This window comes from Pan paniscus, chromosome 2, assembly GCF_029289425.2.
Source record: "Pan paniscus chromosome 2, NHGRI_mPanPan1-v2.0_pri, whole genome shotgun sequence".
Taxonomy (NCBI): domain Eukaryota; kingdom Metazoa; phylum Chordata; class Mammalia; order Primates; family Hominidae; genus Pan; species Pan paniscus.
Genome location: NC_085926.1, coordinates 131514509 through 131537138, shown reverse-complemented (window position 1 = coordinate 131537138; position 22630 = coordinate 131514509). Strand labels below are relative to the sequence as shown.

At 43.5% G+C, this 22630-nt stretch overlaps 1 protein-coding gene across 5 annotated transcripts; it reads right to left on the bottom strand.

The window, feature by feature from the left end:
* Positions 1–1102: 1102 nt before the first annotated feature.
* On the bottom strand, positions 1103–20019 carry CDV3 (CDV3 homolog). Of its 5 annotated transcripts, none has more exons than XM_055110474.2 (5): positions 17363–20019; positions 16532–16608; positions 7222–7367; positions 4650–4809; positions 1103–4213 (listed from the first exon to the last, which is right to left on the bottom strand). In XM_055110474.2, exons 1-5 carry the CDS (start codon positions 17600–17602, stop codon positions 4198–4200), a joined length of 639 nt encoding a protein of 212 aa, XP_054966449.1. In that variant the 5' UTR covers positions 17603–20019; the 3' UTR covers positions 1103–4197. The 5 variants fall into 5 exon arrangements, with proteins under 5 accessions (XP_054966449.1, XP_034813309.1, XP_034813308.1 ...); XM_034957418.3 differs by having other exon boundaries at positions 1103–4210; XM_034957417.3 differs by having other exon boundaries at positions 1103–3477.
* Between the last annotated feature and the right edge of the window lie 2611 nt (positions 20020–22630).

Sequence of the window (22630 nt, the reverse complement as noted above, 5' to 3'; positions counted from 1 at the left end):
ATAGTGCTTGGTAGCACACACATTAATCCCAGCTACTCAGCAGGCTGAAGCAGGAGGATTCCTTGATCCCAGGAGTTAAAGGCTGCAGGGGACTATGATTGCACCACTGCACTCCAGCACAAGACCCTGTCTCTTTTTTTCTTTTTGAAAAGAGTGACTTTTATCTAAAAAGTTAAAACTATAGAAGAAATTAAAGCAGGGAAGACTGATAGAGTGTGAGTTTGTGTGTGTGTTCTATCTTAAATAGGGTTGTCAAAAAAAAAAAGATCTCAATCAAGCACAAAGAATAATCAAATAGTAAATTGTTAACATTACATATTTAAACTCCACTACCAAAATGACTGAAATATACTTTTGCTAATTTAGAAATCTAGGGACTATAATCCAAACTAAATCCTGAAATTTAAAATTACGGTTTTTGAGAATTGTAAGATTCATCGAACAAAGCCTTAAATCCTTAGTCTATATAAAGATTTTAGATTCCTCTGCCATAGTTTAAGGTAACAAAATTTAATACAGCAACAAGGACAAATGTGTATTTCAAGTTTTCCAAAAATATTTGTCACAGCTTTGCAGCCACTTTCATGCGTGTTGTAAATTTTCCATTTCTTTTTTTACTGTCTTCGGTTTGCCTAAATCCTCATCGGTCTTTTTTATGCTTGAGTACTCTGTAAACACTTCTGAAACAGAAAGTACACTCCTGGCCAGGCCCGGTGGCTCACGCCTGTAATCCCAGCACTTTGGGAGGCCGAGGCAGGTGCAACACGAGGTCAGGAGTTCAAGACCAGCCTGGCCAACATGGTGAAACCCCGTCTCTACTAAAAATACAAAAGTTAGCTGGGTGTGGTGGTGCACGCCTGTAATCCCAGCTATTCAGGAGGCTGAGGCAGGAGAATCGCTTGAACCAGGGAGGCGGAGGTTGCAGTGAGCCAAGATCACATCACTGCACTCCAGCCTGGGCGACAAAGCAACTGTCTCAAAAAAAAAAAGTACACCCCTGAGTTTAGAGCATCTTCACCTTCCCACAGCAAGAGAGGTGTGACCTCAACTCACCATTTTCAAAGACAGAATAAGGCTTTAAAATAACCATTACAGTCCAAAATCCATATATTTACTTTTTATTGAATTTGTTAATGTTACAGAATTCTTGCACTGCCAAACCATGCCTGAGAATTCAAACAAATGGTACAATGGACAGCCTCATCCACCCATCATACAGTATATTAAAACTTGATTCATTTGTATTTTGATATTTTCACAATCTTTTAAAAAGTTATAACAAGAGTTGTAATTTAAATGTGCTGCAGGTCTTCAGATTTCGAGTACAATATGCCTTTACATAACACCTCCACTTACTCATCTGTTCATTCTTCAGTAACATAACCCCCAACAAAATTTTGTTGGGAAAAAATGCAGGGAAAATGCACAGTTCAACGATGAAGAGATTTTTTTAAGGTTTTTCGTTCCCAAATAAAAGTCTTCAGTTTACCAAGAATCCCATTTCTGATTTAATCATTCAACCTTCCCTTGGCTGGCTCAGCTACTCACCCAAATATATTAGAAGGCAGGCATCCTGCCTGCCACCTCAAATGTCAACATTATTGCCCAGATGCGAGTGGCAGGTCCCGTCAGGAGATACTGTAACCCTCCTCAGAGTCCAATTCCTGCACGGACACTTTCGTCAAGACTAAACTCCTATCTGAAAACGCTCCCACGTCAAAATAGTTTTACTCACCCACTTGCTTCACTCTTGCCAGTAGCAAGTCTGCAACTCATGCATTTGGCAAAGGGATTTATTATAGAGAAACCCGGACTCTGCATCAAGTGGTGACATTACCACTTACACATATTTCTATTGAACCAGATACAAAACTAGGAAACTGCCAGACCATCTTGTTAGGTGGACACTCTTCTGTAATCCTGGGTAGCTTCCTCAAGTCCCTTTAAATGACCCAAAACTATTAATAGGTATTTTAAGCAATAATTATTAAAAACAGAAGTGCTACATCACCTGTCTTTCGCCCTGACTCTCCAAATGAACATAAAGACACACCAAAAGGCTGGTAACAGAGCTAGCTGGGACAATCACTGCATCTATAGAACAGCCAATACCTTGAAAAACTGGGCACAAGTACATGAGGAATTCTTATCAAAGATCATGCACAATCCATGCCACTTAAGTGGGTTTTAGCTGAGGTTTTGCTCACGTTGCTCTGAATTTGTAAGGACAGATCAGTGACCCTCTTAGCCTGAGCAGAAAGCATATTCTTCCCACTGCAGTTTCCTACACAATTTAGACCTGATTAGATGAGGCATTATAGCAGCACCTGAAGTAGAGCCTCCAGAATCCACTGCCCTTTTCATCAAAGGCTATTTGGTTCCACCCTCAGGATTGGCATACTCACGAGACATTTCACAATCCTAATGCATACTTTAGGTTACTTAATTAACCAAGCAATATGCTCTGTCAAAGAACTTATTTCAAGTCAAAGCAAAAAAGGCCTTAATGCAGAACAAAAACAAAACAAAAAAGCACTATCCAAATAAAAAAATTACCAAAAAAAAAAAAAAACCCCCAAGATTATTCTCTCCCTTCCCCTTCCCCCACTTGGTGGACCCCAGTTTGGTTGAATTTATTTTGTGGTTACCTCAGAATACAATTAAAAGTTTAAATTACAAATCACAGCCCTACACAGATGATCTGAACACATCAGTTCTTTTCAGCGGTGTGTTCCAGGAAGTCTAATATAACAACAGCCTACTACAGAGAGTATTCCTTAAGGGTAGGGCACAGGACAGGTTAATTAAGGTCACTTAAATCTTCATCTTTTACAGCAGATCAGAACCCAGATGGCTGACTTTTTATGCAGGATTTCTGATAAGAATCCAGTAGAGCTGGTTGCAAGGTTCACATCGACACTTAATAGTTGTAATCTTCTTATCCAGAAGTTGTGATCCACATGAAGTCCACAATGAGTGCAGCAAATCTGAGGTAGTCAACCCTTATGAAGGCTCAGTATCTGAACATAAAAAGATTTTGAAATGACCACTGGCTGCAGGTTTTGGTTTTTTGTATTTGCAGAGTAAATATGAAAGAACACTGTTGAAACTAGTTCACACATTTATATAACGATGAAAATTCCCCTAAATCCAATATGCATAGAGCAGTCGTGACACTTTAACTTCCATAGTGCAATAGGGCCAGTCATGAAATCGAGTGGTCTGCATCGGTGTCTGTAGATCCAGCAGAGATCAGATGATGAATGGCTGTTGGTGGTGGTTAGCTGCAGTCTAGTTACCTCAGAAGGGTTAGCAAAGCCCATTCCTTAATTGTATTGTGAGTGGCTGCTTTTCTGATTTTCAAGCACAGCATATTGGTTGTCTAGCTGAAGTTTAAGGGCCTGGTTTTTTGAAACCTCATCCCTACCTCTATTTTTGTGTCTTACTACTTCAAAGCTCTTCTCCATTTCTTTATCCCTAAGGGAAAAGAAATGTAATCAGTAAATATTTCTTCTTCACTAGGGTTTTTGAAAATATTCGTCCTTGAATTTAAAAAAAAGCCACCCCTTAGAAGAATCCTGGGGAGGGGTAGGAGTGGAGGCATATATAAAATCCTTATCAAACCATTTTAAGGCTTCAATTCAAGCAGAAAACACAGAACGCTGTACTGAAGCTCTAGGGTCCTATCTTCTACTGAATAGTATTAACTGTGACCCTATTTCAGGACAAACTTGAAGAAAACTGTTAAAAGCTGTGTAATGACATTCCTCCTAAGACTCTTACTTTTAGCAAGTAATAGATAATACATCTCTCTCTTTATGCACAAGGGTAACAATTTTCTCATTCAAGTAAATTCTACTCATTAGTCAATGATTTCTCCTCACATCGATTTTGTGGGAGTGGATCTGATTAGATCAGGTAAAGAAACTCGAGTGTGGTGAATCACTGCCCTCCCAAGGTCCCTTATACATTTTTTAAGACAGAGCAGAGGAGCAAGTCCACGTGGAGGTTTAAATTCAAGCCAGCTGTGCTCTCAAAGTGGTGAAAAGGCTGGGATTTATTCTAAAAGCCACCCCAAAAAACACATTTCCATCTGATGTCATTTACATTTCTTCCCATTTTATTTATTTTAAAAAATTCATGTCCCTAAGTAAGATGTAGATGTGCCATATGTAGTCATTTAATTCCAGGTAGCATTCATTTTAAGTACCTGCTGAAATAAGATTATTTTAATATTAGATTTATAAATACCAACATCTTCTGTCTATAGTCACATTAACTGGGAATACAATTAAACAGCGCTTTTATATTTCTAGTTTCCATATTATAAGGAGCAAAAGCCACTTAATTATAAAAGAATTTTAACTACATTAAAACTTGTCATTGCTATAAAACAACATAAACCAGGGCTAAGAGAAACTTTTGCAGACAGAAGACAAAGTGTCTCCAATGCTCTTTGCCCTCCCCCTTTCCTCCCTTCCGGACATATGAAGTCCCACCCTGATTCTCACCTGCCTGTCAGCTGAAGCTCAGGCTTTATTAGTTAAGGAGTAGTCTCTCCCTTGGGTGGGTATGCACATCCCCTACATCCCACTCCCTGGCCTAGGAACAGAAGTCCCAAACAAAATGCAATTAATTATAGTACTTACTTCCGGCTTTCTACATGCTTGGCAGTTGACTGCAGGGATGGGAACTGTGTATCACTGTAGATTTCTGGTGGTCCTTGTGGTGTTTTCCTTGTTGTGGTTAACCTGGCCCCAGGAGGCCTATACACACCACTAGTCATCGCTGGTTCTGGGGTTTCTGTAACTAATATTTTATAACAATTTTTAGATAAACTATTTAAATGCTCAGCATTTTAATAAGCTATTCTTGCATTCCCAATCATTTAACAATTACAGAAAAAACAATACCAGGGTCTCTGGGTCAGACCACAGAAGGGAATTCATTTCAGAAAATGTCTGAAAGTGAAAACAGGCTGGGCGTGGTGGCTCACGCCTGTAATCCCAGCACTTTGGGAGGCCGAGGTGGGTGGATCACCTGGGGTCAGGAGTTCAAGACCAGCTGGGCCAACATGGTGAAACCCTGTCTCTACTAAAAATACAAAACTTAGCTGGGCATGATGGCAGGCACCTGTAATCCCAGCTACTCAGGGGGCTGAGGCAGGAGAATGGCTTGAACCTAGGAGGCAGAGGTTGCAGTGAGCCGATATTGAGCCACTGCACTCCAGCCTGGGCAACAGAAGGAGACTCCGGCTCTCAAAAAAGAAAAAAGAAAAGTGAAAACATTGTATTTTTCTAGGGTAGTATTCTAACTCCTCCTCCACGTACAACTTTAGTAATCTACGTAAATGATGAGTTCCACAAGCCAAATTACTGGAAGTAGAAAAGGAATCTGCTGGGCTTGGATGACTGGTCTCATCAGGGACTGCCTCTCAGAATAGGACTTTAGTCCTGTTTCCCTACCAGTAAATATGAATTACTTCTTTACCTGATTGGTGGACTGATTAAGATGCCATATGTAAAGAATTTATTTAATGAAATGCCAGTGTGGTTATTTTTTAAGATTCTAGCCAGGGCTGGGTGCGGTGGCTCAAGCCTGTAATCCTAGCACTTTGGGAGGCCCGAGGCAGGCAGATCACCTGAGGTCAGCAGTTCAAAACCAGCCTGGCCAAAACGGTGAAACCCCGTCTCTACTAAAAATACAAAGATGTAGCGGGGCATGGTGGTGCACGCCTGTAATCCCAGCTACTCGGGAGGCTGAGGCAGGAGAATAGCTTGAACCCGGGAGGCGGAGGTTGCAGTGACCCAAGATTGTGCCACTGCACTCCAGCCTGGGCAAGAGAGTGAGACTTTGTCTAAAAAAAAAAAGAAAAAGAAAAAAAGATTCTAGCCAGGCACAATGGCTCACGCCTGTAATCCCAGCACTTTGGGAGGCCGAGGCGGGCAGATCACTTGAAGTCAGGAGCCAGACTCTGTCTCAAACAAAACAAACAAAACAAAAAGATTCTAAAGATGATTTAAAAACATAAGACCAGGTGTAGTGACTCACACCTGCAATCCCAGCACTTTGGGAAGCTAAGGTGGGAGGATTGCTTGAACCCAGGAGTTGAAGACTAGCCTGGGCAACATAGTTAAGATCTCATCTCTACAATAAAATAAACAGGTGGCGTGCCCCGGTAGTCTACTTGGAAGGCTGGGGTGGGAGGATCACTTGAGCCCAAGCAGTTGAGGGGCTGCAATGAGCCATGATTGCATGACTGCTCTCCAGCCTGGGCCAGAGTGAAACCCTGTCTCTAAAAAATATAAAAATAAAAATTTAACATAGAGTAGTTACCTGTGATTTCTGCATAGCAAGATTTGGAGTGATATGTTATTCTTTATAACATTCTAAAGAAAATAATGAGTATACACTCCTTTAAAGTAGTGCTCTTAAACTTTCATTATTGCCCTAAGGAGACCTTTCAGACATCTGTTTCCTAACTGCCGCCCACTCCATGAAATTTTAATACTGCAGATATACTATACATCTGTTTATGCATTCTAGTCTTTTCGTGGGCCACAAATGACTGTTAAGGTATAAGATTCCTTCATTCCATAAGAAGCAACTTTTACCCCCTTGAGAATGATAAAATTGGCCCTGCTGAGAATTCATGCTTCAAAGAACAGGAAAGTTAAATAGGGAATGAAAAAGACAAAGCACAAGTGAAAGACAAGGGCCCCTTGTCTTTCTGTCGTTACTCAGCTGTCAAAAATATTTTAAATGATAAAAGCTTTAGGAATTTTCTCTCTCATGAAAACTTTTGGAGTTAAACCCAACCCTAGGGTAGTTACCACTAAAAATCCTAAATGAAGCTTACCTTGGATTCCAGTAAATTAAAGTCTTTTCCTTACCTTTTCCTCCATTAGCAAGTAGTTAATATTTAAAGAGAATATTAGAAGAAATGCTCAATTCCAATAAATGAAACTGGAATCGACTAGTCTATATCTATATAAATTTTACAGCAACATACAGGACAAAAGCATGTCTTTTAACTTCCAGATTCCTTTTATTTAGGATTTTAAAGTCTTTAACAAGATATATACACATCCCACTCTACCAGGAATGGAAAGGAGCCTCTCCTCCTCACCCCACCACAATCATGAACTTAGTTGAAAGTGGACCATATATAAAATCATATATAAATTAGACATCTTTCTGAAACTGAAATAGTAAAATTACCAATTACTGGAGCAGGAGGTGCTTGTACTGGAGCTGTTTTATTCCAGGGACCTGAAGATTTTTCCATACCTCCACCACCACCTCCACCTTCTTCCCAGTTATCACCTGGATCTTGTCTCTTTTCATTATCGTCTTCTTCCTTTTCACTGTTGGAAAAGCAAAGATGTAAATTCATTAAGGAATCACCAAGAAAATTTTCAGTCCAAATCGTTAGTTTTATCCATGATTATCTGTACGACCCTGAAGAAGTCAATCTCTTTCGAGACTGAACGTCTTATTTAAAAAGTGAGGCCAGGTACAGTGGCTCACACCTGTAATCCCAGGACTTTGGGAGGCCAAGATGGGTGGACCACCTGAGGTCAGGTGTTCAAGACCAGGCTGGGCAACATGGCGAAACCCATCTGTACTAAAAATACAAAAATGAGCCAGGCATGGGGGCACACACCTACAATGCCAGCTACTGGGGAAGCTGAGGCAGGAGAATCCCTTGAACCCGGAAGGCGGAGGCTGCAGTGAGCTGAGATCGTGCCACTGTACTCCCTCCTGGGCGACAGAGCATGACTGTCTCAAAAAAAATAAAAATAAAAAAAAAACTGATGTGCCTCTGTGACAATATGCCTGATCATTTATAGCGGCCCCACATAAGAGCAGGACCCCAGTTACCACCTCAAGCGACTAAGGGAGGGAAGAGAGGATGATACAACCTGAAATGCAGAGAAGAAGGTGAGCTGAAGGATTAAGAGCACAATTACAAAATTTTCCTTGCACCAAAGTGTACAAACAGGCATTTAAGGTAAGCATATTTTTAGTGAGCAAATGAAGTTTTGAAAGTTGTATAATTTTATTTGCCAATCCTTTCGCACATAAAATACTCTCAGAATTAGAATTCACATTCCAGCAGATGAAAACAAGTCTGTGTCCAGTGTTTACAGAGGATAGAATTAGCCCAACACCAGACGTGTATTTATCACCTGTTTAAAAAAATATATCAGATCTCAGTCTTTGGCTTTCCAGATGTTATAAATGGAAAAGATACCCTCAGTGGTAACATACCATCTTAAGACTGCCTGCAGTATTTTCTCAATGCTAATTAATTTATTCTTGAATTGACTTGAGTCATAATCTATTTCTCCAAGGCATCTTTGATTATTTCTCTTTTTGCTGGATTACTTTTTATTATTTTGCGTAACTTTACATGTCCTAAATTACCAAGTGTATTTATCTTTTGTCTCTTGACAAAAGGGATACTGACAACAGGGATATTAAAGCACAATAATGGCTAAATCGAACGTCCTTTTTGCAACTCTTCACCTCGAAGATACACCTGGCAGAAACTACCAACGTTTTCATAAAATTATTTTTCATGACAATGGTGGCTTTTCCTAGGTCTTCAAGCTTCTCAACTCCTTCACCATTCTACCTTTTCCCCACCTTCCTATTTAAAAAAGGCTGGTTCCCAAAACTCTGTCCCTTGCCTTCTACTTATCACCCTGACTCTCTTAACTGTATAACCTTAGGAACATCACAGCCTCTCTTGGCTTCTGCAAAAGGATATCTAAGTATGCTTTCCTTCCATTTCTATTAAAACAAGACACATGCTGGCTATAAGACAAAGTTCTTGACTAGCTTGACAGTCTCCTTTAAAGATACTTAGGAAAAAAGTAAGTGGCAAAATGCCATTCAAAAATAATGGCACTGGCCAGGCGCAGTGGCTCACGACTGTAATCCCAGCACTTTGGGAGCTGAGGCAGGCTGATGACCTGAGGTCAGGAGTTGGAGACCAGCCTGGCCAACATGGCAAAACCCCATCTCTACTAAAAACACAAAAATTAGCCAGGTGTGGTGACACATGCCGGTTAGCTACTTGGGAGGCTGAGGCAGGAGAATCAGGTGAACCTGGAAGGCAGAGGTTGTAGTGGGCCAAGACTGTGCCACTGCACTCCAGCCTGGGTGACAGAGCGAGACTCCATGTCAAAAATAAAAAATAATGGCAGCATTGTATGAATTACCTACCAACCAGAAGTGACTGCAGAATTTGGAGGCTAGAGTAACAATGAGGAAGAGTGGAAAGAAGAACAGATTTATCTCGTCTACATTTACAGCAAGATTTTACTTACAACTTTATCTGAGAGGAAAAAGGATACAGAATATGGCAATTCATCCCTAAGAGGTCTGAGAAAGAAAAAAATGCAATTTAAAATAAAAATATAGCCAAGCCATCTCTCAGTTTTCCTTTTCGTTAACATGTAAGAGAATTCTATGCAGCCATTTAAAATGTAAACCCTATGCTGACATGGAGGTAGTATTCATGTCATATAAACCAAAATTCACTAAAACAACATCTATATACCTAATATAAATACAAAAACATCTACAACAATTTTAAAAAGTTTTATAGAGGCCGGGCGCGGTGGCTCACGCCTGTAATCCCAGCACTTTGGGAGGCCGAGGCGGGCGGATCACGAGGTCAGGAGATCGAGACCATCCTGGCTAACACGGTGAAACCCCATCTCTACTAAAAATACAAAAAATTAGCCGGGCGCGGTAGCGGGCGCCTGTAGTCCCAGCTACTCGGGAGGCTGAGGCAGGAGAATGGCGTGAACCCGGGAGGCGGAGCTTGCAGTGAGCCGAGATCGCGCCACTGCACTCCAGCCTGGGCGACAGAGCGAGACTCAAAAAAAAAAAAAAAAAAGTTTTATAGAGTAGCTCTGGGTGCTAGAATGTATGACTTTATCTTCTTCATGCAGCAAGCAATTAGGAGCAGATTCTAAAGTCAGGCTTCCCGGTTCAAATCCAGGCTCTGCCACTTACCAGCCAAGAAACTTTGAACATGGCACTTCATTTCTTTATACCTCAATTTCCTCTTATGTAAAATGGAGGTGACAACCCCATAATAATCAGGACTATTTACTGATTATCCCTAAATAGAAGAGACTACAGATAATTCTTACATATTTCTTTATGCTTCTACATTTTTCTCAAAAAATTTCTAAAAACAAGCATATTATTTTTATAACCTACATAAAAAATCATTTTTTATTTTTAAAAATTAATTTTTAGAGACAGGGTCTTGCTCTGTCACCCAGGCTGGAGTACAGAGGCCCAATCTTAGCTCACTGCAATCTTCAACTCCAGGGCTCAAGAGATACTCCCACCTCAGCCTCCCAAGTAAGCTAGAACTAAAGGTGCAGACCACCACAATTGGCTAATTTTACTTTTTTACATTTTTTTGTAGAGACAGGGTCTGGCCCAGGCTGGTCTTGAACTCCTGGCCTCAAGTGATCCTCCTACCTCTGCCTCCCAAAGTGCTGGGATTACAGGAGTGAGCCACCACGCCCAGCCTCACAGAAAGCTTTTAAATAAAAACTCCTATTTGGTCTGATGGAATAGTGACAGTATCTCAACTGGAAGTTTTTTTTTACTGTCTAGTGTCTAACATCTCCTTGCCCTTAGGAAAAAAATTAAAAAATAAAATAATCACAAATTTAAAATACACCTAGTTTACAAACTATTACCAAAAAATAAGCATAATCTGTTTAATTAGAGGGACTGTACATCAATAATAAAAGGCACAAGGAGACAATTTAGTATTTTGGATTCTTGGCCAGCTGCAGTGGCTCATGCCCTAATCCCAGCACTTTGGAAGGCCAAGGTGGGAGGATCACTTGAGGCCAGGAGTTCAAAACCAGCTTGAGCAATATAGCAACACAGTGAGACTCTGTCTCTATTTTTTTTTTGAGATGGAGTTTCACTCCTGTTGCCCAGACTGGAGTGCAATGGCCTGATCTTGGCTCACTGCAACCTCTGCCTCCCGGGTTCAAGCAATTCTTCTATCTCAGCCTACCAAGTAACTGGGATTACAGGCATGCGCCATCATGCCCAGCTAATTTTTTGTATTTAGTAGAGACGGGGTTTCACCATGTTGGCCAGGCTGGTCTCAAACTCCTGACCTCAAGTAATCCACCTGCCTCAGCCTCCCAGAGTACTGAGATTACAGGCGTGAGCCACTGTGCCCGGCCAAAAGAAATTTTTTTAAATAAATATTTTGGGTTTTTCCAATTGTACATTAATAATAGACTGGATAAAGAAAATGTTGCACATATACACCAAGGAATACTATGCAGCCATAAAAACGGATGAGCTCATGTCCTTTGCAGGGACATGGATAAAGCTGGAAACCATCATTCTCAGCAAAATATCACAAGGACAGAAAACCAAACACTGCATGTTCTCACTCACAAGTGGGAGTTGAACAATGAGAACAAATGGACACAGGGAGGGGAACATCACACACCAGGGCCTGTTGGGGGGTGGGGGACTGGGGGAGGGATAGCGTTAGGAGAAATACCTAATGTAAATGACGAGTTGATAGGTGCAGCAAACCACCATGGCACATATATACCTATGTAACAAACCTGCACGTTGTGTACATGTACCCTAGAACTTAAAGTATAATAATAATAAAAATAAATAAGTATTTTGGGTTAAGATTCTGAAATACTAGCTAAACTAAACATGTGGAAATTGTCTAGTCAAGACTCTTTATCAGCCGGGCGCAGTGGCTCATGCCTGTAATCCCAGCATCTTGGGAGGCAGAGGCGGGCAGATCACTGGAGGTCAGGAGTTCGAGACCACCCTGACCAACATGGTCAAACACTGTCTCTACTAAAAATACAAAAATTAGCTAGGCGTGGTGGCACATGCCTGTAATCCCAGCTACTTGGGAGGCTGAGGCAGGAGAATCGCTTGAACTTGGGAGGTGGAGGTTGCAGTGAGCGGAGATCGCGCCATTGCACCCCAGCCTGGGTAACAAAAGCAAAAACTCTATCAAAAAAAAAAAAAGAACGAAGAAACCAAAAACACTCTTCATCCAACAATTGAAGGAATTGAAGCCCAGAGATGCTTAGAGGCTTGCCTAAACGCCAGTCAGCAGGGTAGAAATGATTTACATATTTTATTACTTTTTCATATTTACATATTTCAGAAAGTATCAACTCTCCAAATGTCACAGCAGAACAAGAAACATGTTCCAAACGGTTATTTCCATGGGAGACAGGCTGAAATTCAGTGTTTGACCCAAATATAATATATAGCTTCCCATCAGCTAAATTTTATAAATAAACACTACAATACTGCTGTAAATTCATCACAATTCCACATATACGGTCTTAAATATGTGTAAGTCTGTAAGGCACTACTGGTAAGGTGAGGAGAATAATGACGCTACAAAAGGGAGATTTATTGAATATCTACTACAGCAGGCAGCATTCCACCCCACTGTACAAAGTTAAACCTCACAGTAACACTAAGGCAGCCAAGAGACCCACTGTATGTATGTATGAGGAAACATAAGTACCTTCCCCAGGGCTACAAAGTAGCAGAGCCAAAATAGTGTGGGATTCTAGAGGCTCTATTATTTCACATTACCTTTTAATTCATTTTATCCCCTTTATAGCTCTAAGGTATGATGCAAAAATATTCTCTAAGATTTGAGAAATGCATTTTCTTTAGTAAGGTTGATAGGATCACACATCCTGCAGCAGTATATTTATAAAGAATAGAACAGCCTTATCTCTTTACCTCAAGAGACATGAGAATTTATACATCCTAACTCCCCTTCCCCAACACTAGGGGGAAGCAGCTAAAACAAAAATCAGACTGGATTGAGCTGCTGGAATACCGGGCATCTCCACAGGTTTGTCCCTATTATACCTAGCATTGCTGCAACAGTAAAATGGGGAGATACACATGGCCTGATCACCTATGCCTGGCCTGGAGGCTTAAAATGGCACTGCACCTCATCCAAAGAATCTTTCCTGACCCCTTCATGGATGATGAAATGTCTCTCCTCTGCCCCAGAGCACCTTGCACATCTCTTTGAAATTATCTACTGTTGTCTATTACAGCATGACTTATTTCTACAACCAGAGAACCTCAGTGTCTAGCAGAGTAGTCACATAAGTATTTGCTAGAATAAATCCACCTTGGATAATGTAACCAGCTCTACCTAAAAGGTTTAAGTCTAGATTTCTCACCAAAGTTTCTAGAAAACCACTGGGCTCCAAGAACTCAATTATTTACTGAAACGTGACAAATGCTCAACAGTGTATACCTTCAAGAATTAAATCTTTCTAACATTCTCCCAAAAATCCACTTTAAAGATGGAAGTGGCTGGGCCTAGCAGCTCATGCGTGTGATTCCTTTGCTTTGATATCACTTGCGGCCAGGAGTTTTGAGACCAGCCTAGGTAAAATAGACCTCATCTACAGAAAAAAAAAGTAAGATTAGTCAGGGGTGGCAACTCACACCTGTAGTCCCAGCTACTCGGGAGGCTGAGGTGGGAGGATCACTTGAGCCCAGGAGTTCAAGACTACAGTGAGCTATGATCATGCCACTGCATTCCAACCTGGGTAACAAAGTGAGACTGTCTCAAAAAAATGAAAAAATAGAGATGAAAGAGGCCTACAGGGCCTACAAACAACCAAGGATCTAACTCAAATGACAGCCTCCTTTATAACCACCTCAATGGCTTCCCTCTCAAGAATTTGTCTGTAACAGCATGACCTTGAATAAGATCTGTTAATTCAGACACAAAACTGGGCACATTAAGTACCTTGGTACTTAAATCTTGAGCTGGTTGGTAAATGTGAAATAGGATCTTAATATATAATACGTTTGCTGCTAATGAAAAATTTCCCCTTTCAAATGCACAGGTAAAGAACTAATATGCTAACTACTATAAGGACCAGGGTCAAGAACTTTAAGATTGTATGTGACATCTGGCTGGGCTCAGAGGCTCATGCCTGTGATCCCAGCACTCTGGAAGGCCGAGGTGGGTGGATCACCCGAGGTCGGGAGTTCGAGACCAGCCTGAACAACATGGAGAAACCCCGTCTCTACTAAAAACACAAAATTAGCCAAGCGTGGTGACACATGCCTGTAATCCCAGCTACTCGGGAGGCTGAGGCAGGAGAATCGCTTGAACCCGGGAGGCTGAGGTTGCGGTGAGCTGAGATCGCGCCATTGCACTCCAGCCTGTGCAACAAGAGCGAAACTCTGTCTCAAAAGAAAAAAAGACTGAATGTGACATCTGCAGCTCTCAGTATACCAAGAAATAGAAAAAGATAAAGCACATGTAGCAGAGACTGGTGGATCTGAGTGAAGAGCATATGGGAAGGAGTGTTTCTCAGTGTTGCAGGTTAGTGGAATACCTCTACTAGGATGGCCACTTAGGGCCAATGACTAGATGCTAAGAAAACAAAAAAAAACAATATAAAAGCTAGTCTAGGCCAGGCGCCGTGGCTCACGCCCGTAATCCCAGCACTTTGGGAGGCTGAGGCGGGCGGATCACGAGGTCAGGAGTTCAAAACCAGCCTGACCAACATGATGAAACTCCGTCTCTACTAAAAATCCAAGAATTAGCCAGGTGTGGTGGCGGGCGCCTGTAATCCCAGCTACTCGGGAGGCTGAGGCAGAAGAATCGCTTGAAACCAGAAGGCAGAGGTTGCAGTGAGCCGAGATTTCGCCACTGCACTCCAGCCTGGGCAACAAGAGGGAAACTTCGTCTCCAAAAAAAAAAAAAAAAAAAAAAGCTAGTCTACTTCAGGTTGAACAGAACTTAAATGCTTGTACTAGCTGATACTTACTTATATCCCTGGCAAGGGTGAAGTATGTAAGTTATTTAAGACACTTTTCACTATCTCAAAAGTAACCAAAATAGATCAAGACCAAAATAACCCTGAAGATGAACATGTAATTTATAGTCAGTAACAGAAAAACACAGGTTCTGTTTAAATAATCTCCATAGTTTAACAAAATTTCTAATCCTCAGTGAACCTGAAACCAAAATTTTATCTTCAGAAAAGTGCTACTTTTGCCAAGTTCAACATGGCCAAACACTATTCTTCCAGTCACTCACGTTTTCAAGAACCTGCAGTCACTTAGGAAAGAAAAGACTTAAGAAGAGCCAAACTTTACAACAGAACCGGAGCCACACACACAGGCAGTTCCACAACACCAAATGGTAAGAACCTCACATTCCCTCCTCCCCATTATTTCCAGGTCAAGCCCCAGGAGACAGAAAAGAGGAAGACACATTAAGGAAGCCAACAAGTGGTTGGGAATCAAACTCAAGTCTAATCACTTCTACTCAACACCACTACAAAGAAATCTCAAGAGTGGAGAAGCCATCGTTCCTGAAAGTTTCCCAGTATCAATCTGGGGGTTTCACTTTGGTTAAGCTCACAAAATGATGTTTTCACAGTAGGACATTAATGCCTAGCTGTGGTAGGTGTTCAACAAATGTCAATAATATTAACCCTGCTTTTTGAGTAAGTTATCTAAAGCTATAGATACTAACATCCAGAGAAGTCAAAAGACAGTTTTCAGTTAAGGAAAGTATTTCCTCCACTGTGCCTCGCACTCACTGGCATTGCCTATAAAATGCAACCTTCAAACTGGAGACAATTTATCAAGATCCTTTATTTCTTTAAACCGGGAGCAAAGGATTTTTTCATCTTACAGCAGAACCATATCTTCACTTGTTTTTTCCTACTTTATGAACTCTCCAAAATATAGCACTTACTTAACATCAACCTTAAAGTTGACTGCCATAGACTGGACTTGACAAAATGTTAATTTCAAATCTTCTAAACTACCCAATTTTTAAAAATTACTATTTTTTTTGAACTTTAAAAAATAACATGTTTACACATATAATTCCATTCCTATGAAGTTTTAGAAAAAATTATGGTGTCAGAATAGTGGTTATGTTGAAGGTGAATACAGTGAGTACGTGTTAGGAGGGGAACCTTGTTCTGTATCAGTAATACTCAGTTTCTTGACCTGGTGCTTATTGCACAGGTTGGTTGCACTGTGTGAACACATAAAACCTCTATCTCTCTGTAAGTATGACATACTTCAATTACAAAAACATATTCACTTGCTTATTGGAGAGGATGTGAAAAACATCCACATTACTTTTGAAACCAAAACTAAGTACAATCACCGATGTTAAAAGTAAAAATTTTGAAGCGACAAAATCCACTTTAGCTGTCTCAAATGAAAAGGCCTAACCAGAACTGGAAGTAGGCAAGCTCTCACAGGATTTTAGAGTCAGCAGCTAATTTCATAAGCACACGGAAGGGCTGCCTCCATGGAGTGAGAAAGAGTAGACAACCCATTTGAGCCCTAATAAGCATATCTAGAGCACAAGGCTACTATGATGCTGCTTTGGGGCCAAAGGAAAACCTAACTTGTATCCAATATCTATCCCAAAGGTTATCTAAACACATTTGTAACCAGACTATACCTTATTTGCATTGCCTGAACCCTGAGGCCGCTGTAATCAACCTCTTTTTGCTCCAATTCTTTCCATTCATCTTCGTCCTGTAAAACAAACACCATTTGATCAATTAAAGCTATTTGTAGACATATAACTAAGCAAACAACACACTACGAAAAGTGGATCAAGTGGCTGGAACCTAAACTAAGTATGTACTTGTCTTCTGGTCAAAGCCCTTGCTTCGTTCTGGGGCAAACTAGGCTAAATGGAGGACAAACATGCTTGTAGGCTAACACTATACTTCCGCTGGGTTCCTGCATGGGAGCTGTTACTTTAAGCAACTAAGAAAAGCCGAAGGAAGAAGTCAATAGGAATTTCACAACTACATTTCTACTTCAACCTTGCCACGGAGAGTTTTCTTTTTCTTTCACGGGCTTAGAGACTAAGTCATCACAAAAGAGCTGCTACAAATGCGGCTGCTGAAAGCGAAAATTCAGCTCAAACTACTGGGCTGAGGTCAGCACACGGAATTACTCAGCCTAGACGTCACCCGATAAACGCTGCTCTGTGCTGGGCACTGCGGCCCCAGACCTAGTGCCCCCGGAGGGTGGCGCCGCCCGGGCCTTGGCTAACGCCGAGCGACGCGGGGTGGGAAGGGCGGCTCCACCGCGGGTATCGGAAGGGGTCCCGGCCCTGGCGAGCCCAGCCCGAGGTGGAGAGCCTGCGTCACGTGGCGGCCCGCGCCCGTCCGCCCGGCCTCCGCGGCCCCTCCCGGACGCTTCCCCGGCAGGCGGGGGCGGGCACATGGGGCGCCGGCGCGCGGCCCGGGCCCCGAGTGCCGGCCTCCCGGCCCCTCACCTTCGTCACAGCCTTGGTGGCGGCCCCTGGGCCCGCAGCCCCCGCGCTGGCGGTCCCGCCGTCACCCGGCCGGGTCCCCGCGCCGGCCCCGCCGCCCGCCGCACCCGCGGCTCCACTGCTTCCGCCGGCGCTGCCCGCTGCGCCCGCGGCACTCGCCGCCCGGTTGCTCCGCTCCTTCTTCTTCTTCTTGTCCCTCTTGGCAAAGAAGTTGTCCAGGCTCCGCTCCTCCGTCTCAGCCATGGCCTCGGCCTCCTCGACCCGGATGGGTGGGGCCGGCGGCGGGCGCGGCCCGCGGGGCTCCGAGCTCGGGGTCGAGGCCGGCTCTGCGCTCACGCTGCCGGGCGCGGCGACGCCTCAGCCCCGCGGGGTCGCCGAGGCGTGCGCGGCGAGACGGGCGGCTCCCCCTGCGTGCTGGCGAGCGGTGGTACGGTCCGCCCGGGGGCTCGCGCGCCGCCGCTGTCGCCCGAGGCTGCCGGGGCTGCCGCTGCTGCTGCGACGGCGGAGCAGGATCCCGCTCTCCCCACAACCTGAGGGGAAAATGCACGCGCGAGCCAGAGGTTCTGGCGAGAGTGCTCGGCTAGCAGCGGCGCGTGCCGGAGGAAGAGGCGCGCGCGCAGGCCTGGAGAGGAGGGGAAGGGGGTGGGGAGGGGAGGGAGAGGGAGGAGGGAGGGCGGGCCGCTAGAAAAGAGAGGAAGCGCCTGCGCCTGCGTACTTTGCTCTGCCTGCCGCTGTGGGTCGCCAAGGGGCGGGCGGCGGGAGGAGATGGAGGCGGAGCTGGAAAGAGAGCCAATCAGGTGCCAGGACGAAGCTCTTAGGTGACAATCCCTGACCCAGACGGGGCGGAGTCCAAGCATGGGGGCGGGGAGAGGAGGGCATATGCAAAATAAGTGACGTGCCGGGCGACTCCGGTTTCCCGATTGGCCGAGGGTTTAGTCTTGAGGGCGGGCATGTTGAGGGCTGGTTGATGACTTGGCTAAAGAGGTCCTGCAGGAGGGGCAGTGGGTTCCTTTTGGGCGCATGCGCAGGATGCACGTTTGTTTCCTGGCCCAGAACAAACCGTGGCCCCATAGTAGTCGTTTGAACTGTCGCGAAACGGACAGGCACTGCGTTAAGCCAACTGTGTTAAAGATTGTTCCTCTCCTCTGATCGCTTCTGTACTTCCACCCTCTCTGGTGTGGCAACCATTACTTTTCTTCTTTACCGGTTGGTTGTGAAAATGAGAGGAGCAGTGAGCCTGAAGTTTAGGTCCCATTTACTAAAAGATCTTTCATAGGCTGGTTGGTAGGTAAAAAGGGATTTTGTCTGAACTCCACCCTCTGGATTATGTTTACCAAGGTCAAGTTCAATAAATCCTATCGTCAAGTCCCTAATCTGTAAAGTGGGTATACTATTTCTTACAAGATAGGGGGATGGAGGGAAGAGAGTCAACATTATTAGCTGCCCAGCACATTGCTTAACGCCCTGACTTGAGTCTAGATGATGATACAGTTTATCCTTAGCTTCTATCCCTGATAAAAGGAGGGGACTGTCTTATCATAGGGGTGGAGACCAAAATGCCCAGGCGAAAGCCAGGTTTAAATGGGTTTAAAGCCCATTTAAATACCCTTGGGGCCTTGAAAATGAAATGAATTCTATATGCAAAAGGTGGTCTAAAGTAAGCTCTTAAACTTTCTACTTCCTCCTTCTAAAAGCAGAAGAGGGAGCTGTCACAACCATTGAGGAAATGACTCAGACAAATGTTGGTAGCCATATGGGGTAGATAGAATCCAGCCAGTAAATGGAGTGACTTCTTCGTCTTTTCCTTTACAGTTACCCCATTAAAGTTTCTCTTTTCCTACCCCCTACTTACACTGCTATTAAATAATTAACTTCTGGCTGGGCGCGGTGGCTCACGCCTGTAATCCCAGCACTTCAGGAGGCCGAGGCAGGCGGATCACCTGAGGTCAGGAGTTCGAGACCAGCCTGACCAAAATAATGAAACCCCGTCTCTACTAAAAACACGAAAATTAGCCGGGCGTAGTGGCTAACGCCTGTAATCCCAGCTACAGGCTGAGGCTGGAGAATTGCTTGAACCCGGGGGTGCGAAGGTTGCGGTAAGCCGAGATCGCGCCATTGCAATCCAGCCTGGGCAACAACAGTGAAACTCCGTCTCAAAAAAAAAAAAAAAAAAAAAAAAAAAAAAAATCTAACTTCTGAATGTCAAATAAATCGAGGACCTAGCCTTGGCCAGCAAGTAGCTTGAGCTTATACATATACTATTCCCCAAACATGAACAGCTCCCAAGGTGACTTCCTTCTATGACAACATATATCTTCCTGTGATGCAGGCCAGGTTCAGTACTGCCCATCACCATCACCCTCCCTTACCATCGCTAATCAAATTTATTTTCTTTCTTTTTTTTCTTTCCTTCTTTTTTTCTCCCTTCCTCTTTTCTTTCCTTCTTTTCTTCCTCCCCCCTCTTTCTTCCTTCCTCCCTCCCTCTCTTTCATTTATTTATTTATTTACTTACTTACTTATTTTTTGAGGCAAAGTCTTGCTCTTGTCACCAGGCTGGAGTGCAATGGCATGTCAGCTCGCTGCAACCTCTGCCTCCCAGGATCAAGCGATTCTCCTGCCTTAGCCTCCCGAGTAGCTGGGATTACAGGCACCCACCACCACACCCAGCTAATTTTTGTATTTTTAGTAGAGACAGGGTTTCACCATGTTGGCCAGGCTGGTCTCAAACTCCTGACCCTCGTGATCCACCTGCCTCGGCCTCCCAAAGTGCTGAAATTACAGGTGTGAGGCACCATGCCCGGCCCCCTCCCTCTCTTTCCTCATCTATGAAGCACTTATTTTGCTATATTTCGGGCAAAGTGCTTTATTCAAAAGTGAGTAATTTGTGATTCCTGCATTCAATTCCCTTATAATCTAGAAGAGAAGATCTAGATATAAATGAGTTTCAGTTATTTATATCTTTCTTAAGTCCTTATCAATTCATCATTGTCTTGAAAGAATTAATGACTTGAGAAAATACACAGAAGGAAAAGTAGTTGAGGGCTGACACTGCAGAATTTCCCACTACATTTTTCAGTGTGATTGATGACATGATCCCAGAACTTGATCATGTGTAAGAAATTCAGGTCAGGCCAGTAGAGAGACCAGTGTCTTTGTGGTTGTGTCATTGTTTATAGTAATTCTCTCCTCTGTGAAGCTGGTCCCTTCCTCTTTGAATCACCTGCCCTAAAATTGACAGCATCTGTTCCTATCAGTTGCTCCTTTTAAACCTCCCCTACCACCCTTCTCCAGATTGGTTGCACAGTGCCCTGAATCGTGCTATCATTATCATCGTTACCAGACACCCCCTCATCTTTGAAGCATCCTTCTGCCCTCTCTCTCTTTTTTTCTTTTTAAGAGGCGGGGCTCAAGCAATCCTCTGGCTTCAGCCTCCAGAGTAGCTGGGACTACAGGCAGGTGCCATCATGTACAGCTGAATTTTTTTTTTTTTTTTACATTTTTAGAGAAAGGGATCTTGCTATGTTGCCCAGGCTGGTCTGGAACTCCTGAGCTCAATTGATCCTGCTGCCTTGGCCTCCTGAGTAGCTGGGATCACAAGTAGGAGCCGCTGTGCCCGGCTCCTCCAGCTCTCTCTTGACAGAGGTGTCTTCCCCTCTGCCGTCCAATGTGTTTGGACCGTCTGCATACTTAAAGCAAACAGACTTTCACTTGTACTTGCCAGATGGAAAACTTGAATAGTAATGCAGACTATTCCCAGGTATTTCTGCACATCTTCCAAGGTTCCTAATGCTGTCTGAACATGGCAGTTTCCCTCTGGGTCCTCTGAAGTGGTGCAATCCGAAGGACATCATATATCTCCCTCAACAAGGCCCGCTGAGTTCCAATATTCCATGAGCTCAAGAGCTGGCAAAGGGCAGTTGAGCCCAGCCCCATTGTTTCTGGGTTCTTTTCTGCTGAGCTATTTGTTCCAAGTTCCATTCTGCTACCTAGGCTGGAAATTCCACTCATGCTCAGCTCAAAGGAATGCAGCTCATGCTGGCCAAAGTGCTCACCAGGAAATGGTTGGCTAGAATTCTTCTTTTCATTTCTGGCTTCCTCTCTAACATCTGTAAGGCCAACTATGCCACTGCCTGAACTGTCCCCTTTTCAACTGGGGAGCAACTACTTACAGGTCATCTCTTCTGGGAGTCTCTTCTTATTCTCTACAGGCAGCTTGATTTCCTAAACTTCAGAGGCCCAGAGTCTTTTCATTTGGTATGATTGTTGATGCCTTCCTGGTATTCGCATGATTGGTTTGTTATTTAACCACTCTCATTCATTCACTCAAGTATATAAAACATGTATTTAATGAGCACCTACTATATGCTGGGCCCTATGTTAGGAGTTAAATGAGAGATAAGCCCTGCCTTCACAGAGCTTATTGTACACTAAGCTGGTAACTAGAAGGAGACAAACAGGTACAAAAGCACATTGAAAACTCTTGAAGGCAGGAATGGCATTGAGCATATAGCCTATATCACACAAGCATTTAACTGATGTTTGTAAAATGAAAAATGTCTCAATTAATCTCCAGTTTTCCACATTAACAGAGGACTGCACAAATCATGGACTCTAAAAGTGTTTCCTTGTTGGCTTATGAGCATAGGCTAACTCTGCCACACATAACAAATAATTCAACCTTCTCCTTCAACCTCAAGTTCCTCCTTAGCTCATTTTTGACATTAGGGCCCTAGTTGGAGGATACATGGACAGCAAGAGGAGGCCCCAGACAACAGCAACTATCCAGGAGAGCTTATTTCCAGAAAGAGAAAAGGGCTGCCATACACCCCCCCTCTCCTAGACACAGACACACACACACACACATACACCCACCACCATGGCTTGAGAAGGGAGTCAGACTCATTAACCCCACCCCCAATGGGTCTGGTTTGCTGCTTGTTGAACCACATAAAATTGCTGCTATTTGACTGTTTTTGACCTGCCAAAAACAATCATTTCAAAAGGTTAAACCTAACATATTAGAAAATAAACCAAAAAGTTCTGTAAATAAATGAAGAGCTTGGGAACAACCAACCTATCCATCAAGGTGACCTCCTTGAGCATCTCAGTGAGGGAAGGGCTGCAATGTGATGACAATTGAATGATCAGCAACCGAATCAACTTTATTGTATGGAGAATGTGTGAACTGAAGGATGAGGGAAGAGCCTGGAGAGTAGAAAAGAGGAAGGAAAAAGAAATAGGATAAAGCCATGAGGCCAGAAGTTGGCACTT

Excerpts from the sequence above, each read along its gene's own strand:
- CDV3 (XM_034957417.3), bottom strand. The coding sequence starts at position 17,602 with ATGGCTGAGACGGAGGAGCGGAGCCTGGACAACTTCTTTGCCAAGAGG. Across the intron at positions 7,368-16,531 it reads GTTCAGGCAATGCAAATAAG|TGAAAAGGAAGAAGACGATA; the intron begins GTATAGTCTGGT and ends CTTTTCCAACAG. Across the intron at positions 3,478-4,649 it reads AAGCATGTAGAAAGCCGGAA|GGATAAAGAAATGGAGAAGA; the intron begins GTAAGTACTATA and ends CTTTTCCCTTAG.